General features: G+C 46.7%; 1 protein-coding gene across 6 annotated transcripts in view; it reads right to left on the minus strand.

The window, feature by feature from the left end:
* Positions 1-18,247, minus strand: part of WNK1 (WNK lysine deficient protein kinase 1) — a 1,347,111-nt gene that overhangs the window by 804,935 nt on the left and 523,929 nt on the right. For all 6 annotated transcript variants that reach the window (XM_078673696.1, XM_078673699.1, XM_078673700.1 and 3 more), the window contains one exon: positions 6,439-6,658. In XM_078673696.1, coding sequence (XP_078529822.1) covers positions 6,439-6,658 — 220 coding nt within the window. The remainder of the gene's footprint in view (positions 1-6,438; positions 6,659-18,247) is intronic.

The raw sequence follows: 18,247 nt of genomic DNA on the forward strand, positions 1-18,247 counted from the left end.
TTAAGTTTCATGGAACCTCCCTAGTGTTGAGCCACCAGGGATATGCCCTGCTGTTCCAGCCATTTCCAGGGGAGCAGCGCCTCTTGACAAAGGGTCCACAAGCCTACCCACCCTGTTTGTTGCAGTACCACAAGGTGCTGTCCATGAACACCTGCACTAGCCTTTCCTTGATGTAGGATAGGATGGCTTTCAAAGCCAGTTAGATCACATGGAGCTCCAAAAGGTTGAAGTTTAGTCCGGATTCTGCCAAAGACCAGATGGCCGACCCAGCCCAGGAGAGACGCATCTATCCCTACGGTGAGATCTGATAGGGGAAGGAAGAGGGGTCTACCTCGGACCCAATCGCGGTTTGTTGCCCACCACTGCAGATCTTTTGCAGATCTCACTCCAGATCTGGACCATGTCGGAAAGGTTCCCCTGAAGCTTTACCCATTGAAACTTCAAGTCCCACTGCAGAGCTCGCATATGCCATCAGGCTTGTGTAACAAGCAGGAGGCCATGAGTCCCAATAGCCTCACCGAAATCCACGATAGAGACTGACATATCCATATCATAGCCTGAATATCCTTGACTTGCTGCTTGGTAAGATAAGCCCAAAACTGTATAACATCTCTGATGTAAGGAAGTGTCAGAGGGAGTGTCAGGTATGACTTCGGCATGTTGATAGTGAACCCCAGTGAGTGCAGGAGGTTTACTGTAGGTGGGAAAAGACAGCCTAGGGCAAGCCTGCTTTCAACAGATAAGCGTCAAGTTAGGGGAACACTGGTACCCCTGATCCCTGCAAATGAGCTGCAACTACCGCCATCACCATGCTCAACACCGGAGGGGCACTGGTAAGGCCAGAGGTGAGCACCTCACTCAAAATGCTCGTGGCCTACCATAAACCGCATGAGGCACCGATGGGCAGGCAAAACAGGAATATGGAAGTAGGCGTCCTGCAAGTCAACACTATCATCCAGTCTCCTGAGTCCAGGGCATACCAGACCCGAGCCAAAATGAGCATTTTAAATTCCTCCTTCTTGAGGGGGAAGTTGAGGGCTCGCAGATCTAGGGCACAATCTGCAAAACCCACCCCTCCGATGTTATGGACCGCCAGTGGGGCAGGTAACTGCGAATCCTGTCACCAATTGAATGCCCATTAAAGAGGCAGATTAGGAAGGTTTGGAGGCTGCACCTGCCGATGGTATGATGGACTGACCAGACCACTTGCTACCCGACCAACGAGGTCTGTGGGTACTGCGGCCTCATCCATGCAGAGGCTGGGAAACATGCGCAGCTCTGGGGCTGGGTGGAAGTTGGCGCAGCTGAAAGCCCCTTCTGTGGCCATGAAAGGCGGATTGGGGGTGAATTGAGGCCGTAGAAAGTCCCAAGGACTTTGCCATAGTGCCATCGAAAAGGGCATGTCCATAAAGGAAGCTTGGACATCCCCATAAAAGCTAGTTCTCCTCAACCAGGCGTGGTGCCTCAGGGCCACTGTTGGTGGAACCGCTCTGCCCAGTGAGTCTGTCGTGTCCACATCGTATGGTGAACTTTGCTGCATCTCTCCCGTCGGCAACAGCCTGGGAGAGGATGGCCCATGCCTCCTCCGGGGCCTTTGGTAGCACTTCCACAACCGTGTCCCACAGTGTGGGAGTAACAGCCTAAAAGGCATGCGCTGTTCACCGACCACAATGCCAGCTGGCAGAAGAAAACATCTTCCTCAAAGAGTCCAGCCTCTCAGATTCCCTATCCAAAAGAGCGGCAGGGAATGCGCCTTGAGAAGTTGAGGTTTGAACCATTAAGCTCTCTGGGGTACGGTGGTGTGTGAGGAAGTTTGGGTCCCCTGGAGCTGGGTGGTGGCAGCGGGCGATCGTTCTACTCACTGGAAACCCTATGCTGGGTTTGGACTGAGTCCCCAAAAGAATGTCAATGAGGGCGTTGTTGAAAGGTAGTAGAGGTTAGGATGTGGAGACTCCTGGTTGTAGCACCTCTGTCAAGATGTTAGTCTTGACTGCCACCGAGGGCACCTGAAAGTCATGGACCTCAGCTGCCCTATGCACCACCATTGCGTATGAAGCTTCCTCCTCTGTAGCCAAGAAAGGGGGAGAAAGCATACCGGTATCAGGAGAAGTATCCAGTCAACTGACTTCACCCAGTTCCTCATACCAGTCCAAGTTGGGGTCAATCTCATAGGGCTGGTATTCTTTAGGGTCCAGCGACCCCTCACATTCCTCCCAGAGTCCTACCCCAAAGGAATAGGAGTCAGGCTCCGATCTAGAAAGCAAAGTTCCTGCCAGCGTCGAGTGATGCCCCTCTGTCAATAATCGGGGATCAGCATAGAGACGTGCTGCTGGTGGGCGTCAGGGAAGTTTGAGATGGCATGAAAAGCGATGGGCCAGTTCAAGAAGTGGATCCATGGGACCCGACTGCATCTGGGGCAGAGTCGCCAGTGGGGAACCAGATGGGACTCCTTCAGACGCCACGGGGCCCAAGCTCAGAATGGTCTGTCCCAAAAACCTCCTAGAATTCCTTTAGTTGGGTGTGGGTCACTCCTGCTCCCGGAGAGTCGGGGAGACGCGGTGTTAGCCAAGCCTTGAATGTCGATACTCCTCCCTTGTCTCATCGGCCCAGGAAAAGTCAAAGATCTCTTCGACTTCTTCTTGCGCCTCGCCTTACCTAAGTGTCCGGAGGACTTGAACAATGGCCTTGGACTCCCGCAAGCAATCCCGGGACCTTCCTCTCGATTTAAGCGGAGTCGCATGCCGTGGCGCAGGAGTTTTAGGGACCGTTTCCTGAAAGCCTTCAAGTTCATGGCACAGCAATCTGAACATGACTATGGGTTGTGGTCGCGCTGCGAACACGACAGGCAGACAAGTTGCAGGTCTGCCACAGACATCAGCCGGTGACAGGCGCAGCACAGCTTCAAAACTTCTCTTCATAGATGACATCTCCTTACACACCAGAAGAAAAATACTCAATAACGGTGAGCAAAACATCAAAAAAATCTAGTCAAATAGTGACTGGGGGTAGCTGTTTCAGGATCAGCATTGGCTGGGGCAGAAAGAAAAGAACCGACATCAGCGCGCCCAAGTGGCACCTATATAGGCTTTCTGCGTGGCCGATGACATATCTGGAGCTTATTGAGGCCACGAAGGGGTACTGCTCACAAAAAATAATCCAGATCTACTCTGACGCTTGGGGAAATTCAAAGGAAAGGAATCTGCAACTACAATACTCTATCAGATTTTATTTGCACAACAGATCATAAAAGCCTGAAAAAGCAACAACAAAAATACATAGCCCAAAAAAAAACTGGCAATGGAGAATACCCTCTTGCCAAGTATATCAATGAGTTTAGACTATCAGGTGTATTGGCAGAAAAAGTATTTAGGTGTACTTTGCTGACCAAAGCATGCATTACAAAGCTGCTTTTCAGCAATGGGTCCACAGTCAAAAACATAGGGTCCCACGCAGCAGACCTGTGGGCATGTAGCAGCAGGATGACTAATCAACAGAATGTAGCAGGACTTTGCCCATTCCGCAGCCAAAGTGTCTTTAAAGACCTAAATGAAGGGTAGCAAGAGCTCTAAAGATGAAATCCCATCCTGAAAAAATTCAATAAGCAGATTACCCTTAGCTTCCACTTCTGGAAACTGCCAGTCAACACTTCTTTTGCCCTGAGTACTACTACATCAAGGGAGTCATCCTTCTTGGTAGAGGACCCCAGTAGGGAATCCAATTCAGTCTCTGGCAAGGTAGCAAGGCCACTTACATTTTGGAGGTGCAAATACAGATCATCTGTTAAGCGAAGGAGCTGCAACTTGCTCACCTTCCCAGTTATGTGATGCATCCTGAAATTCATGTGCTTCTGAGTCACGCCTAATAAGGCCTCAAGGCACTGAAGATATTGCAGAAGAAGCACTGTCTGAAAGTCCTCCAATAAATGTATAATTTCACAACAAAACATTGGGCGAGATTCTGCTGAACTCTGCTGTGGATTGGAGATCAGCATACCATGGTCGACAAAAACATGGCCTTATGTAGGTGGGTAGAGGAGTCCACAGGCATAAGTCCAAGTGGAAGTCCTGGCAGATCAGTGGGGACAGAATACACAACAGGGGTGATCCAGAATCACCCAGAAGAGCTGCTGCATTTCCACCTTGAAGACTTCTACATGCTCAGAGGCACTGATGGCCTGAGAAAGAAGGGTCCCATAGGCTCCAATTCTGCAAGACGATCAGAATCTAAAAAATGACAAAGAGTCTAACTTCACCATTCCTCCCTGGAGTGGCAACTTCAGGGGTTGGATTCCGATCTGAACTTCTTGTGTGTCAGTCAAGGCTTGTCCATGAACTTTATCTTGGACTTACCCAAGACCAGAGACCAAGAGAGGGACAGGACCTTTGTTTCCCTCTCCCGATGGCCTTCAGATGCATGAGGGAGCATCAGTCCCATTAATATGAATCATGACTGGATCCAAGACGCAATGTCATGAAGGTCCAAATCTTTATGGGAGACGTGCCCAGCACACTGTCACTAACTATTTTTGGAGGTCGGTGAAGCACTAACTGAGTTTGAGAGGAGCGCTCTGGATCCATGTTGAAGGACTCAGAACAAAAAGGAACTTGCGTCAGTTCATAGGCAATGTGCCTAATTATGGCTCTGTGCTGTTACTTTCAGAGGCGAGATGAGGGCACTCTGAAGTCAGATAAAACCACTTAACACGTGAGGGCAATTGCTGGAAAGGTTCCAGTTAGGGAGATTCAAAAGTTGAGGAATCTGCAGTAAAAGTAGCAGAAATTGCCTTTGTTCCATGTTTCAAGAGAGTGCTTTAACCACCCTTATTAAATGTATGCTCTGAAACTTGATAGATGCACAGAGATTTCAACAGTAGTTGACTTAACTTCCTAAGTGGTCATAAAATTCAGTCTGTATGGGACCAGTTAAGCAAGTGAGGACAGCTTCGCTATTACATTTGTTCTGAACTCAAGAACTTTGGCAGTCATTCTCATGAAGCTACAGCTTGAGCCCTCTATCCTTTAGTTGGCAATCTGTTTCTTCTAGTAAGGTGTGACTAGCGAAAATGCGGAAGCCAGTATTTCCACCCTTTGAGCAACTCTGTGCACCACCAAGCCTGCTAAGGGTGCTGTATGCTCCGACTGAAGAATGCCACCTTTGCAGCATGTAGGCTAGCCTATGGAAGAGGAGTTCAGGCTACAATGTCCATGAGTAGAGGTCATAAGTGAACAGCATGCATATCTGTAAGGCATAGCCATAGCAAAATAAACAATGTAAAAATCAAACTCACGTCCTATAATAAGAAACAAGCGTGCTTTATGAAAATTACAAGCACATGAGAGTCTTAGCTGTTTGAAAGACCTTTCTGCTGTAGTACAATATACTCGTAGATTTTTGCGTGAAAACTAAAATAATCATACTTGTGATGCAAAGTGTTTTTTATAGAATGATTCTATTATTTTCAACAGCAGGTTATCACAAACAATGATTCTGCTCAATTTACAAAAAGATACGCAATAGTCCAATAGTGTGAAATCATACCCCCCCCCCCCCCCCAAAAGCCGCACAACCCCACTGTTTGCGGGATAAGCAATATGGCACCTATACATTATCTAAACCATAATAGTCCCACCATTTTCTCCATATTTTAATGTACCACTGAGGGCAGCCCCTCTCCTCATACATTGCTTCTTCCAATATGCTGCGTCACTTCAAGCCTCGTGCCCAGGCTGTCACAAAGATCTATTCCCCCCACTCCCTCGGGGCCCTCCAACATCCTCCATAATACCAAACAGTGTAATGAATGGATTCAAATCGTTGGGAACCCAGACCACCGCACAGAGGGTACCGAGAATGGTAGACCAATAGGACTGAATCACCGGGCACGAGCAAACCATATAGAAGATATCACCCCTTGTATCGTGGCACCTAGGGCAGGTGGGAGAACTATGTATGGCGGCCCTCCATAACCGATGTGGCATTAAATAGGATTGATGGAGATACCGCCATTGTGTGAGACGAGTCTAGAGGATATCGCCAGGATCCGGGGAGACATACATGCATCACTCCAATCGGCTTTGTCCAGCTCTCCCACCCAGCTCTCCCACTTAACCTTCAGGTCATCTAGTGTTGTAAGGAGTGAATAACCAGGGATGATGCAAAGTTTTTTTATGAAAAAGACTCTACGGGTAAGATGCACAGTTATGTTTCAGAGAGGAGGGATTTCACAAGTGTGTGCATCTTAGTTACATATTTGTTTTTATTAAGTTAATATAAAGACGCTCTAACAATATAATACACTGAATGTATTGCCTACCAGCCCTCCGAACAGACATTTGCTTAAATTGTGGAAAATAAGCTGTAAAAGAAAACACTTCGACATCACTCTGTGCACACCACGCACCTCCGGATTGATAAAATATTTCTCACAAGGACACTCACCATCTCCAGAGCAACATCCTCTGGCACATCTCTCTCTAGATCAAAGGAGAACTCTATTGCTTCATTGTCCTTGTATTTTCCTTTAAGCTTCTTAATGTCTTCAATGCGTAACCAGAGCTTGATAGAAATTTTCTCTCCGTCATCTTCCTCTGCTAACTCAACCCGAACTCCTGTCTCCTCTTGGAAAAAGGCATGGTTTAACAGGTCCTTTATGGCATACCTGGAAAGTAGAAAAAAAAATATTTACTAACAAGTAATAACTTTTAAGTTAGACGTCAGACTGAATCTGGAAACTCGAAAGCAGTACTCGTGCGCACTGGTACATGGTGCTGTGCGCCTCTGCGCAGACATCTTTGATGAACGGGGGTGCAAAACAACACCACCCAGGCTGCTGATGTAAGTTGCTTTTAAAGACTAGACACAGATCGCATCTGCAAATTGACCTGAGCACTGTGTAGATCTCCAAGTTAAGACATTCTTAGATGGGGAAAACAGTTTAATCCACAGCTCAGGGATGTGGGAGGGCTGGTGAGGAATCATCAGTTAAGAGTATCTTCCAGAAGGAGCATTTCTGAAGTTAAGTAACTTGTTCTTCTAATGAGTAGTTCTAACTACAGATTTTTGAACGTGTTAATACACACCAAAGCAGCACCTTCCTCATAGTAGGGTCTGTGGAATGGTTCAGACCAAAAAGTCCTGCAGAACCGAACAGGCAAAATGCTCATCCGACCTGACTGGCAAGGCACGGCTTGTAAAAAGTGTGCATTGATGCCCACGAGGCAGCTTGACAGCTATCGAGAACAGGTACTCCAAATGCTAGCACAGTAGTAGCAGCATTGGCTTAAGTGGAATGAGCCCATAATTGTTCTTTCAGGTGGCTGCTTCTAAGCTAAAGCATGGTAGTTTTTGATGCAAAGGAATATTCAATTAGACATGGCTCTTTTCTGCACTACCGTGCCCTTCTTTGCTCCAGAGAAGCCCACGAAGAGCCGATCATCCACACGATGGGCTCTCTTGGGGGTCCAAACAATACAGTCTCTCGTTTTCTTTTTTAAGTGTGAGGCAGGACAAATAAAGCAGAAGAGTGATAACATAACCAATGTCGAAAGGTGTTACCACCTTCGGTAAGAATGCAGCCAGAGTACTCAGCTGCTTGCCATGGTGGCAGGCCCGAAATGGCCTGCAATTTATTCACAAGACAGGCTGACTCGATGCGACGAGTGTCATGGGACGTAGCAGACAGCTGTTCATTCGGTTAAATGGGTCACACATTAGGAAAATGGGAACCAAATTCAAGTCCCACTGTGGCATCACAAACGGCTTTGTGGAAATGTGCTGTTAACCTTAAAGAAATCTCATTACAAAAGTTGATTTAAACAAGGAAGGGTGATCCGGCAACCTTAGGAAAGCCAGAAGAGTCAACAGATATCCTCTAAGAGTGCCTAATGCAAGTCCTTGCTGGGCCAACAAAAAAAGAAAATAATATCTCCGACAGCTTGTAGCAGGTTAATACGTTATTGCACTAGGCCACACACGTCTCAGTGCCTAGTATACACTGGTTTAATAATTGACAACTGGCTTCCAAAATCACATCAACCACCTCTGGAGGGTAATCGACGGAGGCTCAATCTCGGCAACCAGATCAGAGGACAGATGCTCCAGCCCAGAATTATTGGATCCCACATCCCCCTGGCACAATCTGGAGCCATGAGAATGACTTGGTCCCTGTTGGTCTTGATCTTCTTCGGAGATTGAGCCAAGAGGGGTAGCTGCAGAAAGGCATACCAGAATCCCAAGTGGACATTGCACATTTTTGGCAGTGTCGAAAAGATAGAGCCAGGGTCTAATCATAGCTGGAAACTACCAAGAACCATTTCTGGGTATAGCTGCCATTAGTGAAAAGGCTTGTCGAGTCAGCCCCTTTCAGAGGTGCAGGTCTCAAGGCCAAACTTCACGCTGCTTGTTACAGTATCACAGAGATGGTGATGTTAGTTAGTAGCTCTATGAGACTACTCTTGATAGATGGTAGGAAGGCCTTCAACAACAAGCAGATTGGCTTAAACTCCAAGATATTGAAACAGAGGCCATTTTCCACTAGAGACCAGAGCCTTCTGATCTCTATCTCATTCAGATCACCTTTGAAACCCGTTCGTGATGCATCTATTTTAGCAGTCAGTTTTCTTTGGGGTAAAGAGAAGGGTCTGCCACTGGTGTAATCTCAGCCTATCAGCCATGAATGAAGATCTTTTGCAGATGTGAAATCTGGATGTAATCCGGCATGTTTCCCCAGCTATGCACCCAGGTCCTACTGCAGAGCCCACATGTGCTATCTGGCACGTTGGACTATGCCATCACTTTCGTGAACACCCGAAAGGCACTGGCAAGGCCAAAGGGGAGCAATGACAATTGAAAATGTCCTGGACCACTGTGAACCACTTTTGAACTGAATAAATATCAGAACTCTTGGAACTATAAACAACATGGATTGCTTAATTGTTTTTCACAACAAATTTTAGCACTAGACTTAGAATGAATCAATAGAGAATTTATCCATATAAAAGGAAATTTTAAATGAGTAGTTGATTTTATAAAATTGTGTTATGGTTTTAATTAACTGAAACAATAAAACTTTTTCATTTCATTTTCATTTCACTGTGAACCACAAGTAACGCCTGTGGGCCTGCAGGAGGGGAATATGGAAATACAGGTCCTCTAGGTCAAATGCTAATATCCAGTTACCCAGTTCCAGTATAGACCAGTCCTGGACTAGAGTGAGCATCTTGAATTTGTTCTTCCGCAGGAAGGCATTGAGAGGACAGAGATCGAAACCAGAACAAAGGCCTCCATCATTGTTCAGCACAAGGAACTAGCGGGCGTAACACACCCAGACCTGCGAGACTGGAACTTTCTCTATAGCTCCTTTGGCAAAAAGAGCCAGCACATTCTACTGAAAAAAAGACAAATGTTCCTCTGTCAGTCGTGTTGGTGAGGAATAAGGAGTAGAACTAAACAGAAGGGCAGAGCCCCACTTGACCAGATGGATGACCTATCCATCTGAAATTGGGTCTTACCACCCTGGAAGGAAATGTCTGATCTTGCCTCCTACAGGGTGGGTGTGTGTTAAAAAGGAAACACAAACTGTTTTGCTCTTGTAGTTGCCGGAGGGTTGGGGGACTGGGCTACATGCTGTCCCAGATTCCCTAGACTTTGTCTTTTGACGCCATGGCCTCTGCCATGAAATGGCTCAACATCCTGGTGTACTGGCAGCAGGGTCTGGTGTTGGCAGTACTGAAAACTCCTAGAACAGACAGGAAAGGGAAGAAACTGCTGCGGAAACAGTCTAGCACCAGCAGACAGGCACAGGGAATGCGCTTTGGCTCGACTCTTAATGACTCAAGGGCAAAGTCTGCATTTTCATCTATGAGACAGGCCCTATCAAATGACATGTCCACTAAAGATGCCAGAGAAACCTGTAGACCTCGCCCAAGCATGGTGCCGAAGCACCACACCTGTGCCCACTGTGGTACACAAGTACTCAGTTGTGCCGAGGTCAAACTGCATCACAAATTGAGCTCCCCGGCCGTCCTGTATGGCTTTGGCCGAAAACGGCTATAGTTTCTCTTAAACTGCAGACAGGATTTGACCAACTGCATCCCATAAGTCATGACTGTAGTGCTTAGAAAGCAGCTGGATCTAAAGTAGAAAAAAGCAAGGCTGGCAAAAAAAAAAACATGCCTTTGCCAAAAGTTTTTATATGCTTAGACTCGTGGTCAGGAGGAGCCATGAGAATGGATTTAGGGTTGACTCTGCTGGCGGATGCCTGGCCGACCAAGCTCTAAGGCGTTGGGTGTTTTAAGGAGAGAAAAAAAGATCTCCGGCGACAACGAGCTAACGATCTATTAACTAGGGGGAAAGGGTGGGGGGATACCATAGCTTTGCCTAAGTGCCTAAGTAGGTGACTGGCCAAGCTGAAGAATATATGTCAAGATGTTAATTTGACCTACCTCCACTGTGTGAAGCTGCAAGTCAAGGGCCTCAGCAGCCCACCTTGTCCTTCATCGTAGTCATTGGAATCAGATCCTAAGGGCTGATGTAAGGTATGAGCTCTACAGGATGGTAAAGGAAAGGTAAAGGATTCTGAGGGATTGTTAACGGCTAGGACTGCATAGGATCAGGTGCAGACTCAGTCAAGGGCGATTCAAAGCCAGCTTGGGGTCAGAGACCTCTATAAGCATTGGCTCCTCTTCCAGCACCGTTGGAGGTCGATGAGAAGGCTGTTACACAGACTGCCATCAGACTGAAGTTGGCACCGAAGCAGGAGCAGAACCCGATGTGGGTTCAAGCAGCACAGATGGAGCCAAATAATAGCAGCATGACCTCCCTAAAGACCTCTATTTGACTAGAATGCATGTTGAGGACCTTCTGCCCTCTTTGGAGCCCTGAAATGGCAAGAATCGTCTGATTCACAATTTGATTTTTTTTTTTTTTTTTAAGTCTTACTTGAAGAATTTGACTGTGAAAAGGAGTTGCCGCGTGAACGAATTCGGGAACGAGAACTTCATTTCGACTTCCACCAGTCATGGAACAGAGGATTCCAATGTTTGGTGTTGTTGAGTTTCACTTTGAAGCTCCGTATGGCCTTTGGGCTCATCAGAGCAAAGACATTACAGGCCCTGGAATCGTGCTCTGACCCCAGATGTATCTCGTGGAGATCAGTCAGACATTTGCTTGTGACAGTTCCTACAGAGTTTAAACCCAGTTGAGTTGGGATGGCATATATTGTCCCTCGCACACCGGAAAAGAAACGTTCTGGAGCAAAAGATACTCTTCAAAGATGAGGAGCAAGGTCCAGATCAAGGTCTGAAGGCATGGAGAGGAACAGACATCAGGACATATGGGTAGTGCAAATAGGTAGTCCAACTAGTCACTTCTGGAGCAGAACTTGGAGCTGCATGATGCCACTTAGAGGCACGTTTGAGTTTCCAGATAAGATTACAATAAGCAGTATCCATCAAAATATGATCTCCTCAATAACTGACAAAGGTCACCTGATTCTTCTGATAGGATGCTACTGCCAAAGTCCTGAGAAAGACCCCAGTATAATTTAGCGAAAAGGGGTTCAAACAGACTAAACTAGTCTTGGACCGATATGCACTACTGACAGTAAAGGAGCAGCTAATAGGCGTTCTAATTTCACAAAAATAGAAGTCATTACTCAGCCAAAACATTAACCTTTTGATCCTTCATTCTTGTAAAATTTTCACATTGTATGCCACTTCACTTGCACTGCGCCGTGTGGCACTTGTAGCACCCTGCTTATTTTCTGTAAATAGAGCTTAGCAAGAATACCACTGTGTCAGCCTTCCAATACAGTTATAAGCATTATTGTTACACATTTGTTTTATTTCAGCTATTGTCAACAACAATTAAAAATCAAAAAAAGGCAATATACATAAAATACAAAGACATAAAAAAATGTGCATTTTAAAATAAAGAATCAGTTATCAGTGCCTTAACTCAGCTGCAAGGCTTATTGCGGGACTTAAACGCAATAACCACATCCCACCGCATTTGGAATCTCTACATTGTCTCCCTCTTGAGGCAAGAATTCAGTTTACAATTGCCTGCATGACACACAAAGCCATATACTTCAACACCCCGGGCTACACTGCACACAAACTGGAGCGACCTGGCGGCACGAGAACCTCAAGAAGAATCGGGCCTTCTCTGCCATTGCCCCGAGAATTTGGAATTCCCTACTTTCTGAAATCCAAGTTTACCCTTCACCTACATCTTTCAAAAAACAAGTGAAAGTGGTATTGATGAATAAATGCCTGCTCTAGTTCACAGTATCTCTACTCCCCGGCACAGATAATGCACTCTGGTTGCACCTGCGACATGTCGCCTGACACTATGGTCGGTTATGTATTTCTCTTTGAGACGAGAGGGAGGTCCTCACCCCGCCTTGATACTACTACTTCCTGTTCTGTTATTTTGTCTATTTATTTCTTTTTTTTCCCCTGAGTTTTATATAGCGCAAAGTCAACCCGAAGGTATCAGAGCGCTTTACAAGAGCACCAATTACGTTACAGACGGCCTTATTCTGCAGAAATTCCAGGATGGAAGTGAGACCCTCACTCGCCTCAGAGGCCCTGCGGCAACCGGGCCCGCGGGTTAGCCTGAGGCTATTGAGCCTTGCTGGGCCCCCCTTCCGAACTCCTCACCTTCACTATGGATTGACGCAACCCATTCCTTCTCCATTGGCCTTTCAGCCTGCCAGCCACGCCTGCCTCTGACCTGGCGGTGCGCATCAACTGCAAGGCCTTGCGGTGCATGGCCTTATTGAGACCAGATCGGAAGTGGGCTGTCGTGCTGCCTCGTCACCCACCTTGCCTGGTGTCCCTTGTGGTCCGGCATTGGACGCACAGCTGCCTCGCTCGACTGGCATCACTGCACCGTGAGAGGCATGACAACCGCGATTTATCGGGCCTGGTACCGGCATTGCGGCACCTGCTTGCGTCCTTTAGCTTTGTGAGAGCACGTGGTTGCTGGGACTTCCCCCGGCTCTTCCTCTTTCCATGGCCTGCGAGGAGGCCGTATCCTTCGACCTACCGCTACCAGTACAGCGCTGCGTCATTTGAGTACTGAGTACATTGCTGGCTCGCCTTTGATGTTCTGTGGGGCCCTCCTGGAATCAACCCCCTCCCCTTCTCCATTAGGCAGCCACGCCACTACCGCTCCTCCATATTATACTTTCTGCAATCGCTTCACCCTGCTGTTTGCCCCAAGGTGCTTCAACTTGTGCTGTGAGCCCACATTGCCTCCTAACCAGCTTGTTGTCCGCAGGTGTCAGGCCTGCCCCTTCTCTGCAGCCTCATCACAGTCCATTGGAACTGCGTTGGCTAGGTTGAACTGGAGCTGTCCCAAACACTGTGGCCCCTACTCGTTGCTGCTGCTCGTACTGGTACCTCTGCCTGTGAGTCCCTTGTTCCCACCTAAGGGCCTAGGTGTTCCTAGCCTCGATAGACCACCTCTCTGCTACGATCACCTCCCCAGGTGTAAGGCGCTCACAAATACTACTGCTGCTTCCCTTGTGGGACACCGGGAGATCCATCCGTCATGGGCACGGCTTGACTCCTTGACCTTCGGGTGGGTTCTGTGCCCATTATGGCGGATCTCTGGGCTGGCTTCCGTGCCATCGACACCTGTTTTGACACCCTGGCCGCAGGGCTGATCCACATAGGGGAACGCCTGGAGCGCCATGGCACTAGTCTTGATGCAGCGGAGGAGTGTGTCTCTGGCCAGGAGGACAGCATGACCTCCCTGACTCGGCGGTTGGAGAAGACGCAATGTTAACTGAAAACAGTAGCTAATAGGACTAGGATCTTGAAGTGTGCACACGCCGGAACAGCATTCAAATAGTCACCTTGCAGAATCCACAAATATGGGGTACCCTGACCATTTTGTAGAAAACCTGCTCATTAAACGATTTGGCTCGCAGCACTTTACGTCTACATTTGTTGTCGAAAGAGGCCACAGATAACTTGGTCGCCATCAACCTCCGGGCACCTCGCCTCACCCAATTATGGTTTACCAACTGAATTAAAGAGACAGCGATAGTATCATTTGCCTAGCCTGTGAATATCGTATATTGCACTATCATAGCACCCTGATTTTACACTTGCTGTACAGGAGGCGAAATGGAAGCTTAACAAAGCAAAGTCCCAACTACGCAAGCATGGACTCAAGTATGTTACGTTGTACCCAGCCAGGCTCCGGGTGGTTGCAGATGACAAGACCCGATTCTTTGATAGCAGAGCAGAGGTTGCTCTCTTTTTGCAACGAACTCGGTCCTAATAGTCTTTCCTCATCCCGCACTACCCCCGGAAAGCCCCTCTCCTGCACTACACGTTTCAGCTAGCGCCAACCTTTCCCTTCATGACTGAACTACTCAATGCCCTCTTTGTGTTTCCTACTGTTTATCAATTGTTCTGAAGGCTGTCTAATGCTGCAACTCACCAGTGCCGTATACTGCTTTAAAAACCCTCCTCATGTAATCCTAAATTCTTTTGTTTAAGCACAAGTTATCATTTTCCATTTTGGGCACCGATTGCCACTGTGTTGTTCGCCACACCCAGGAGTTCTCCATGTCTCACATGTTAGGGTTGTTTGTTGTTTGGGTTTTGCTAGGATTTGCTGGGTCTTTAATGGGGAGGGAGGCCTTCACACATAAGACTTGAGTGCCACAACCAATCCCTTTAAATTGAAGGGGGCAATAGACTGCCTGTGGAACTCGTTCCTTACATGGAATATTCGTGGCCTTAACAATCCCAGAAAAGTTTAACAGGTATTGCCGTTTCACAATCGACATGGTGTTAAGGTGGCACACTTATAGGAAACTCATCTCCCTCCCCAATCCTCTCCTGCATTTGCAGCATACTGGGAGCCCCACAGATACTTTGCTAGTTATAGCACATATTCCCGCAGGATATGCATGCTCCACAGAAGTCTCCCCTTTAGCCATCATACCACGATCGCAGACAAAAAAAAGTTACTTACCTTCAGTAACGCGTTTTCTGGTGGATACAGTATCTGCCTGTGGATTCCTCACCTTTAGAACTACCCCATGCGCACCATTCCACAGAAACTTTTCTCCACTGCTCTCCCACGTAGACTAGGACGTCACAATTGGTACGACTCCGTGTGACATCGGAGCCATAAGAAGACCTCGTCGGTGTGCTGAAGTCTGTTCCACCCATTTTTTCCCGTAGCTTCGAGGTGAACGCTGAACCAACAACATTTTCATAAGTATACATAGTATATAAAACCCAATTAAAGCTGGAAATTCTAAAATAAAGACATTTCCTAGAGACAAGCATTACATTATTCTAATTATTCCAACAATAAAATACATAAATGCCAACCATTTTTCAGTATAAACAGGCAGGCAACGGGGAGGTGGGCGGGTCAGTGAGGAATCCACAGGCAGATACTGTATCCAACAGACAAAGCATTACCGAAGGTAAGTAACTTGTTCTTCTGATGTATACATCTGCCTGTAGATTCCTCACCTTTTGAATTGAATCCTCAAGCAGTCCCGCTCCTGGCAGAGGGTGCCTGCCTACACACACCAAAAAATCATGTACCACAGAACGTGCACAATGGCTGTCCCATCTCACCTCCTAGTCTAAGAAATAGTGCTTCGCAAAAGTGTGCTGGGAGGCCCAAGTTGTCGACTTGCAGGGGTCTACAACAGGGACACCTCTAGCCGAAGACGATGACTTATCTCTGGTAGAATAAGCTCGAATACCTTCAGGAGGTTCTTTCTTGGTCAAGGCGTAGCAGATCTTGTTACAGAGGATGATCCACATGGGTAGGTTCCTCTTATGGACAGCCTTGCCCTTCATCTTGCCCAAATATCAGATGAAGTTGGTCCTCTAACCTAAAGTCTTTAGTCCTCTCCAGGTAGGAGCTGCCGCCCTCTTAGGGTCCATGCGGTGAAGTCTCTCCTCCTCCTTAAAAGAGTAAGGGAGAGGATAGAAAGTGGGTAAAGTGATGGATTGCCCTAGGTGGTAGGGAGTTGTAATAAAAGAGCCACACTTGTGATTTTGGCACCCTATAATGACCCTCACCACCACCATTTTAATTGACTTTAGTGTGTTCCATAATGTAGGATGGTCCTGCATATGCCTGATTCTCTTCTGTCCTGTAATCTTGCTGTCTTTCAGTGGGAGATGTTACGGAGTGGAACAGTCTTGTCAAGAGAAGATCGTGTGGGTTGTGCATTTGAAGGTGTGCAGTTATGTGTATTGTGTTGTGCATTGGTGAGAATTATGAGTTCTGCCTATTGGCTTGACACTGTTTAATGTCATTCTGTTTTCTGACTTTACCTTGCTTTATGGCAGTGCTGACTATTGCCTTTGACATGCTCTCATGTCATCTTGCTTTTCAATTCCATCTTGCTTTGGGCCTTTAACTAACTCCATTTTCATGACTGAAGCCATTTTCTGTGCCTGCACGAAGCTGCAGAGCTGAAGAGGGCAAGTTTTGCTTTCCTCCTGTTTTTCACAATTTTCTGACTAGAGAAACCTGGTTCTTATCAGAGGAATGTACATGGTGCGTCTCAAAGCCATAGCAAAGGCCTGATCAACCGATGCCGTGGCCTTGGAGCAGACTGGTACGGGAACGAGGGGGCGAGGCTTGCTAGAAGCTTCATTATGTTTGGATTTGTATTAAAGGGGGGCCACCACTGGTCTGGTGGAAGTTTGGTGGATTCCGAGTGAGGGCAGACATGTCTATCTAAGATTGAACCCTGATTGCTGAGCTCTGATTGCCGGCTGTGTGAAGACTTCCGCCGGTCAGAAGTGGGCAGTGTATGCATCAGGTGATGTATTGAGTTTTGTGGGTATTGCCATTGTGATGTGAGCCAGTGGCTGAGATAGTTTGAGGTGTTTTCTTTGTGGTGTGGGAGGTGCACATCCAGATTGATCCTGTACTCTATATATAAATATGTATCTTTCTGATCTCTTGCAGGACGTCCAGTGTATCTTACCTTATATCAGTTATTGCTTGTTTATTAATCAGTATAATTATTGATTCATGCCATTTAGATTATAAGTGTGCTACATATATTTGAATCTATTGCATTTGGTATATGAGGCAGCCTTTGTTTAGAGAGTATTATGGAATAAACCCCAAGCCTTATTCTAAAAGTGATATAGTCTTTGCATTTTGTTAAATAAAACTCCTTTTCAAAAGCTGCTGTTTGTTTTGTGTTGAAGTCTTGCTGTGCCAGGGGTGGTAAGACATGCTTAAAAGTGTATATTATTCATAGGTGTAATGATATATTTGCCTCCCAGGTGGGAGTGCAGTGATTGGGTATGGCTTATTGGTGAGAAGCCACATTCAAAACAGGAGTGACCAGTGTTGTGATGTTGTCTTCTTTTGCTTCGTGCTTTGCTGCTACTCGTGGATGGCAAGTCACGCTTAGAATGCCTCTGCGTTCAGAGTGTGTCAGGTCATTCTGGGAGAGGTGGTTACCAGAGGCAAAAGCAGGGAACACCGTATGGTGAAGGAACTCAAATAAACTTACCTGCTGGAACAACCCTGGATTCTGCTTTGCGTAATTACCTTCTTGAACATTTTGGTGACAATTTCTCTTCCCCTTTGCCCACGGAGCTCGAACCTACCAGCTTTATCGCACCTTGTTATCAACGACTGATTTGGCAGTGGCCCTTTCATCTCGACATCCTGGACTCTTCTAGCTTATTGTGGCAAGTATCGCTCCGCACGACGATTCCCGTGAAGGTACTGTTTTTTTTCTTTATTCTCATTGGTTGAGTGCACACTTGCTTCATTGGTGCAATTGCCTAGCAACCCTGGGACGACGACTTCATCTTGCCAACCAAGCAGTTTGCAAACCATTACATCATCCCGCTGCACGTATTCTACACAGCGTGCGGCCATTTTGTGCTTCAACAATTGATTTGCCAACCACATACTTCTAACAATTGATTAAACCGGTGTTTCTCAGCAACTTGCATCTATTTTGCTTCACTTACGTTCTGCCTCCAGTGCCTCATCGCCCTATCTCCTTTTAAAGGCAGTTTCTTCATATTGTGTCAAGTTGTTTTGCTGAACAGTTTTTTTTATATACTTGTCACGTTACTTATTTTATGCTGCAGATGTCAAGGTGATCTACACACCTCTGGCAATTTCTAATATAGTGTTCTACACTCTTCTTTCAACTTATCCTTGCAGAATTCACAGTGATTTGCACACCACTTTCAACGTTCATACAGCTTCATAG

Source organism: Lissotriton helveticus, chromosome 1_1 (assembly GCF_964261635.1).
Source record: "Lissotriton helveticus chromosome 1_1, aLisHel1.1, whole genome shotgun sequence".
Lineage (NCBI taxonomy): Eukaryota > Metazoa > Chordata > Amphibia > Caudata > Salamandridae > Lissotriton > Lissotriton helveticus.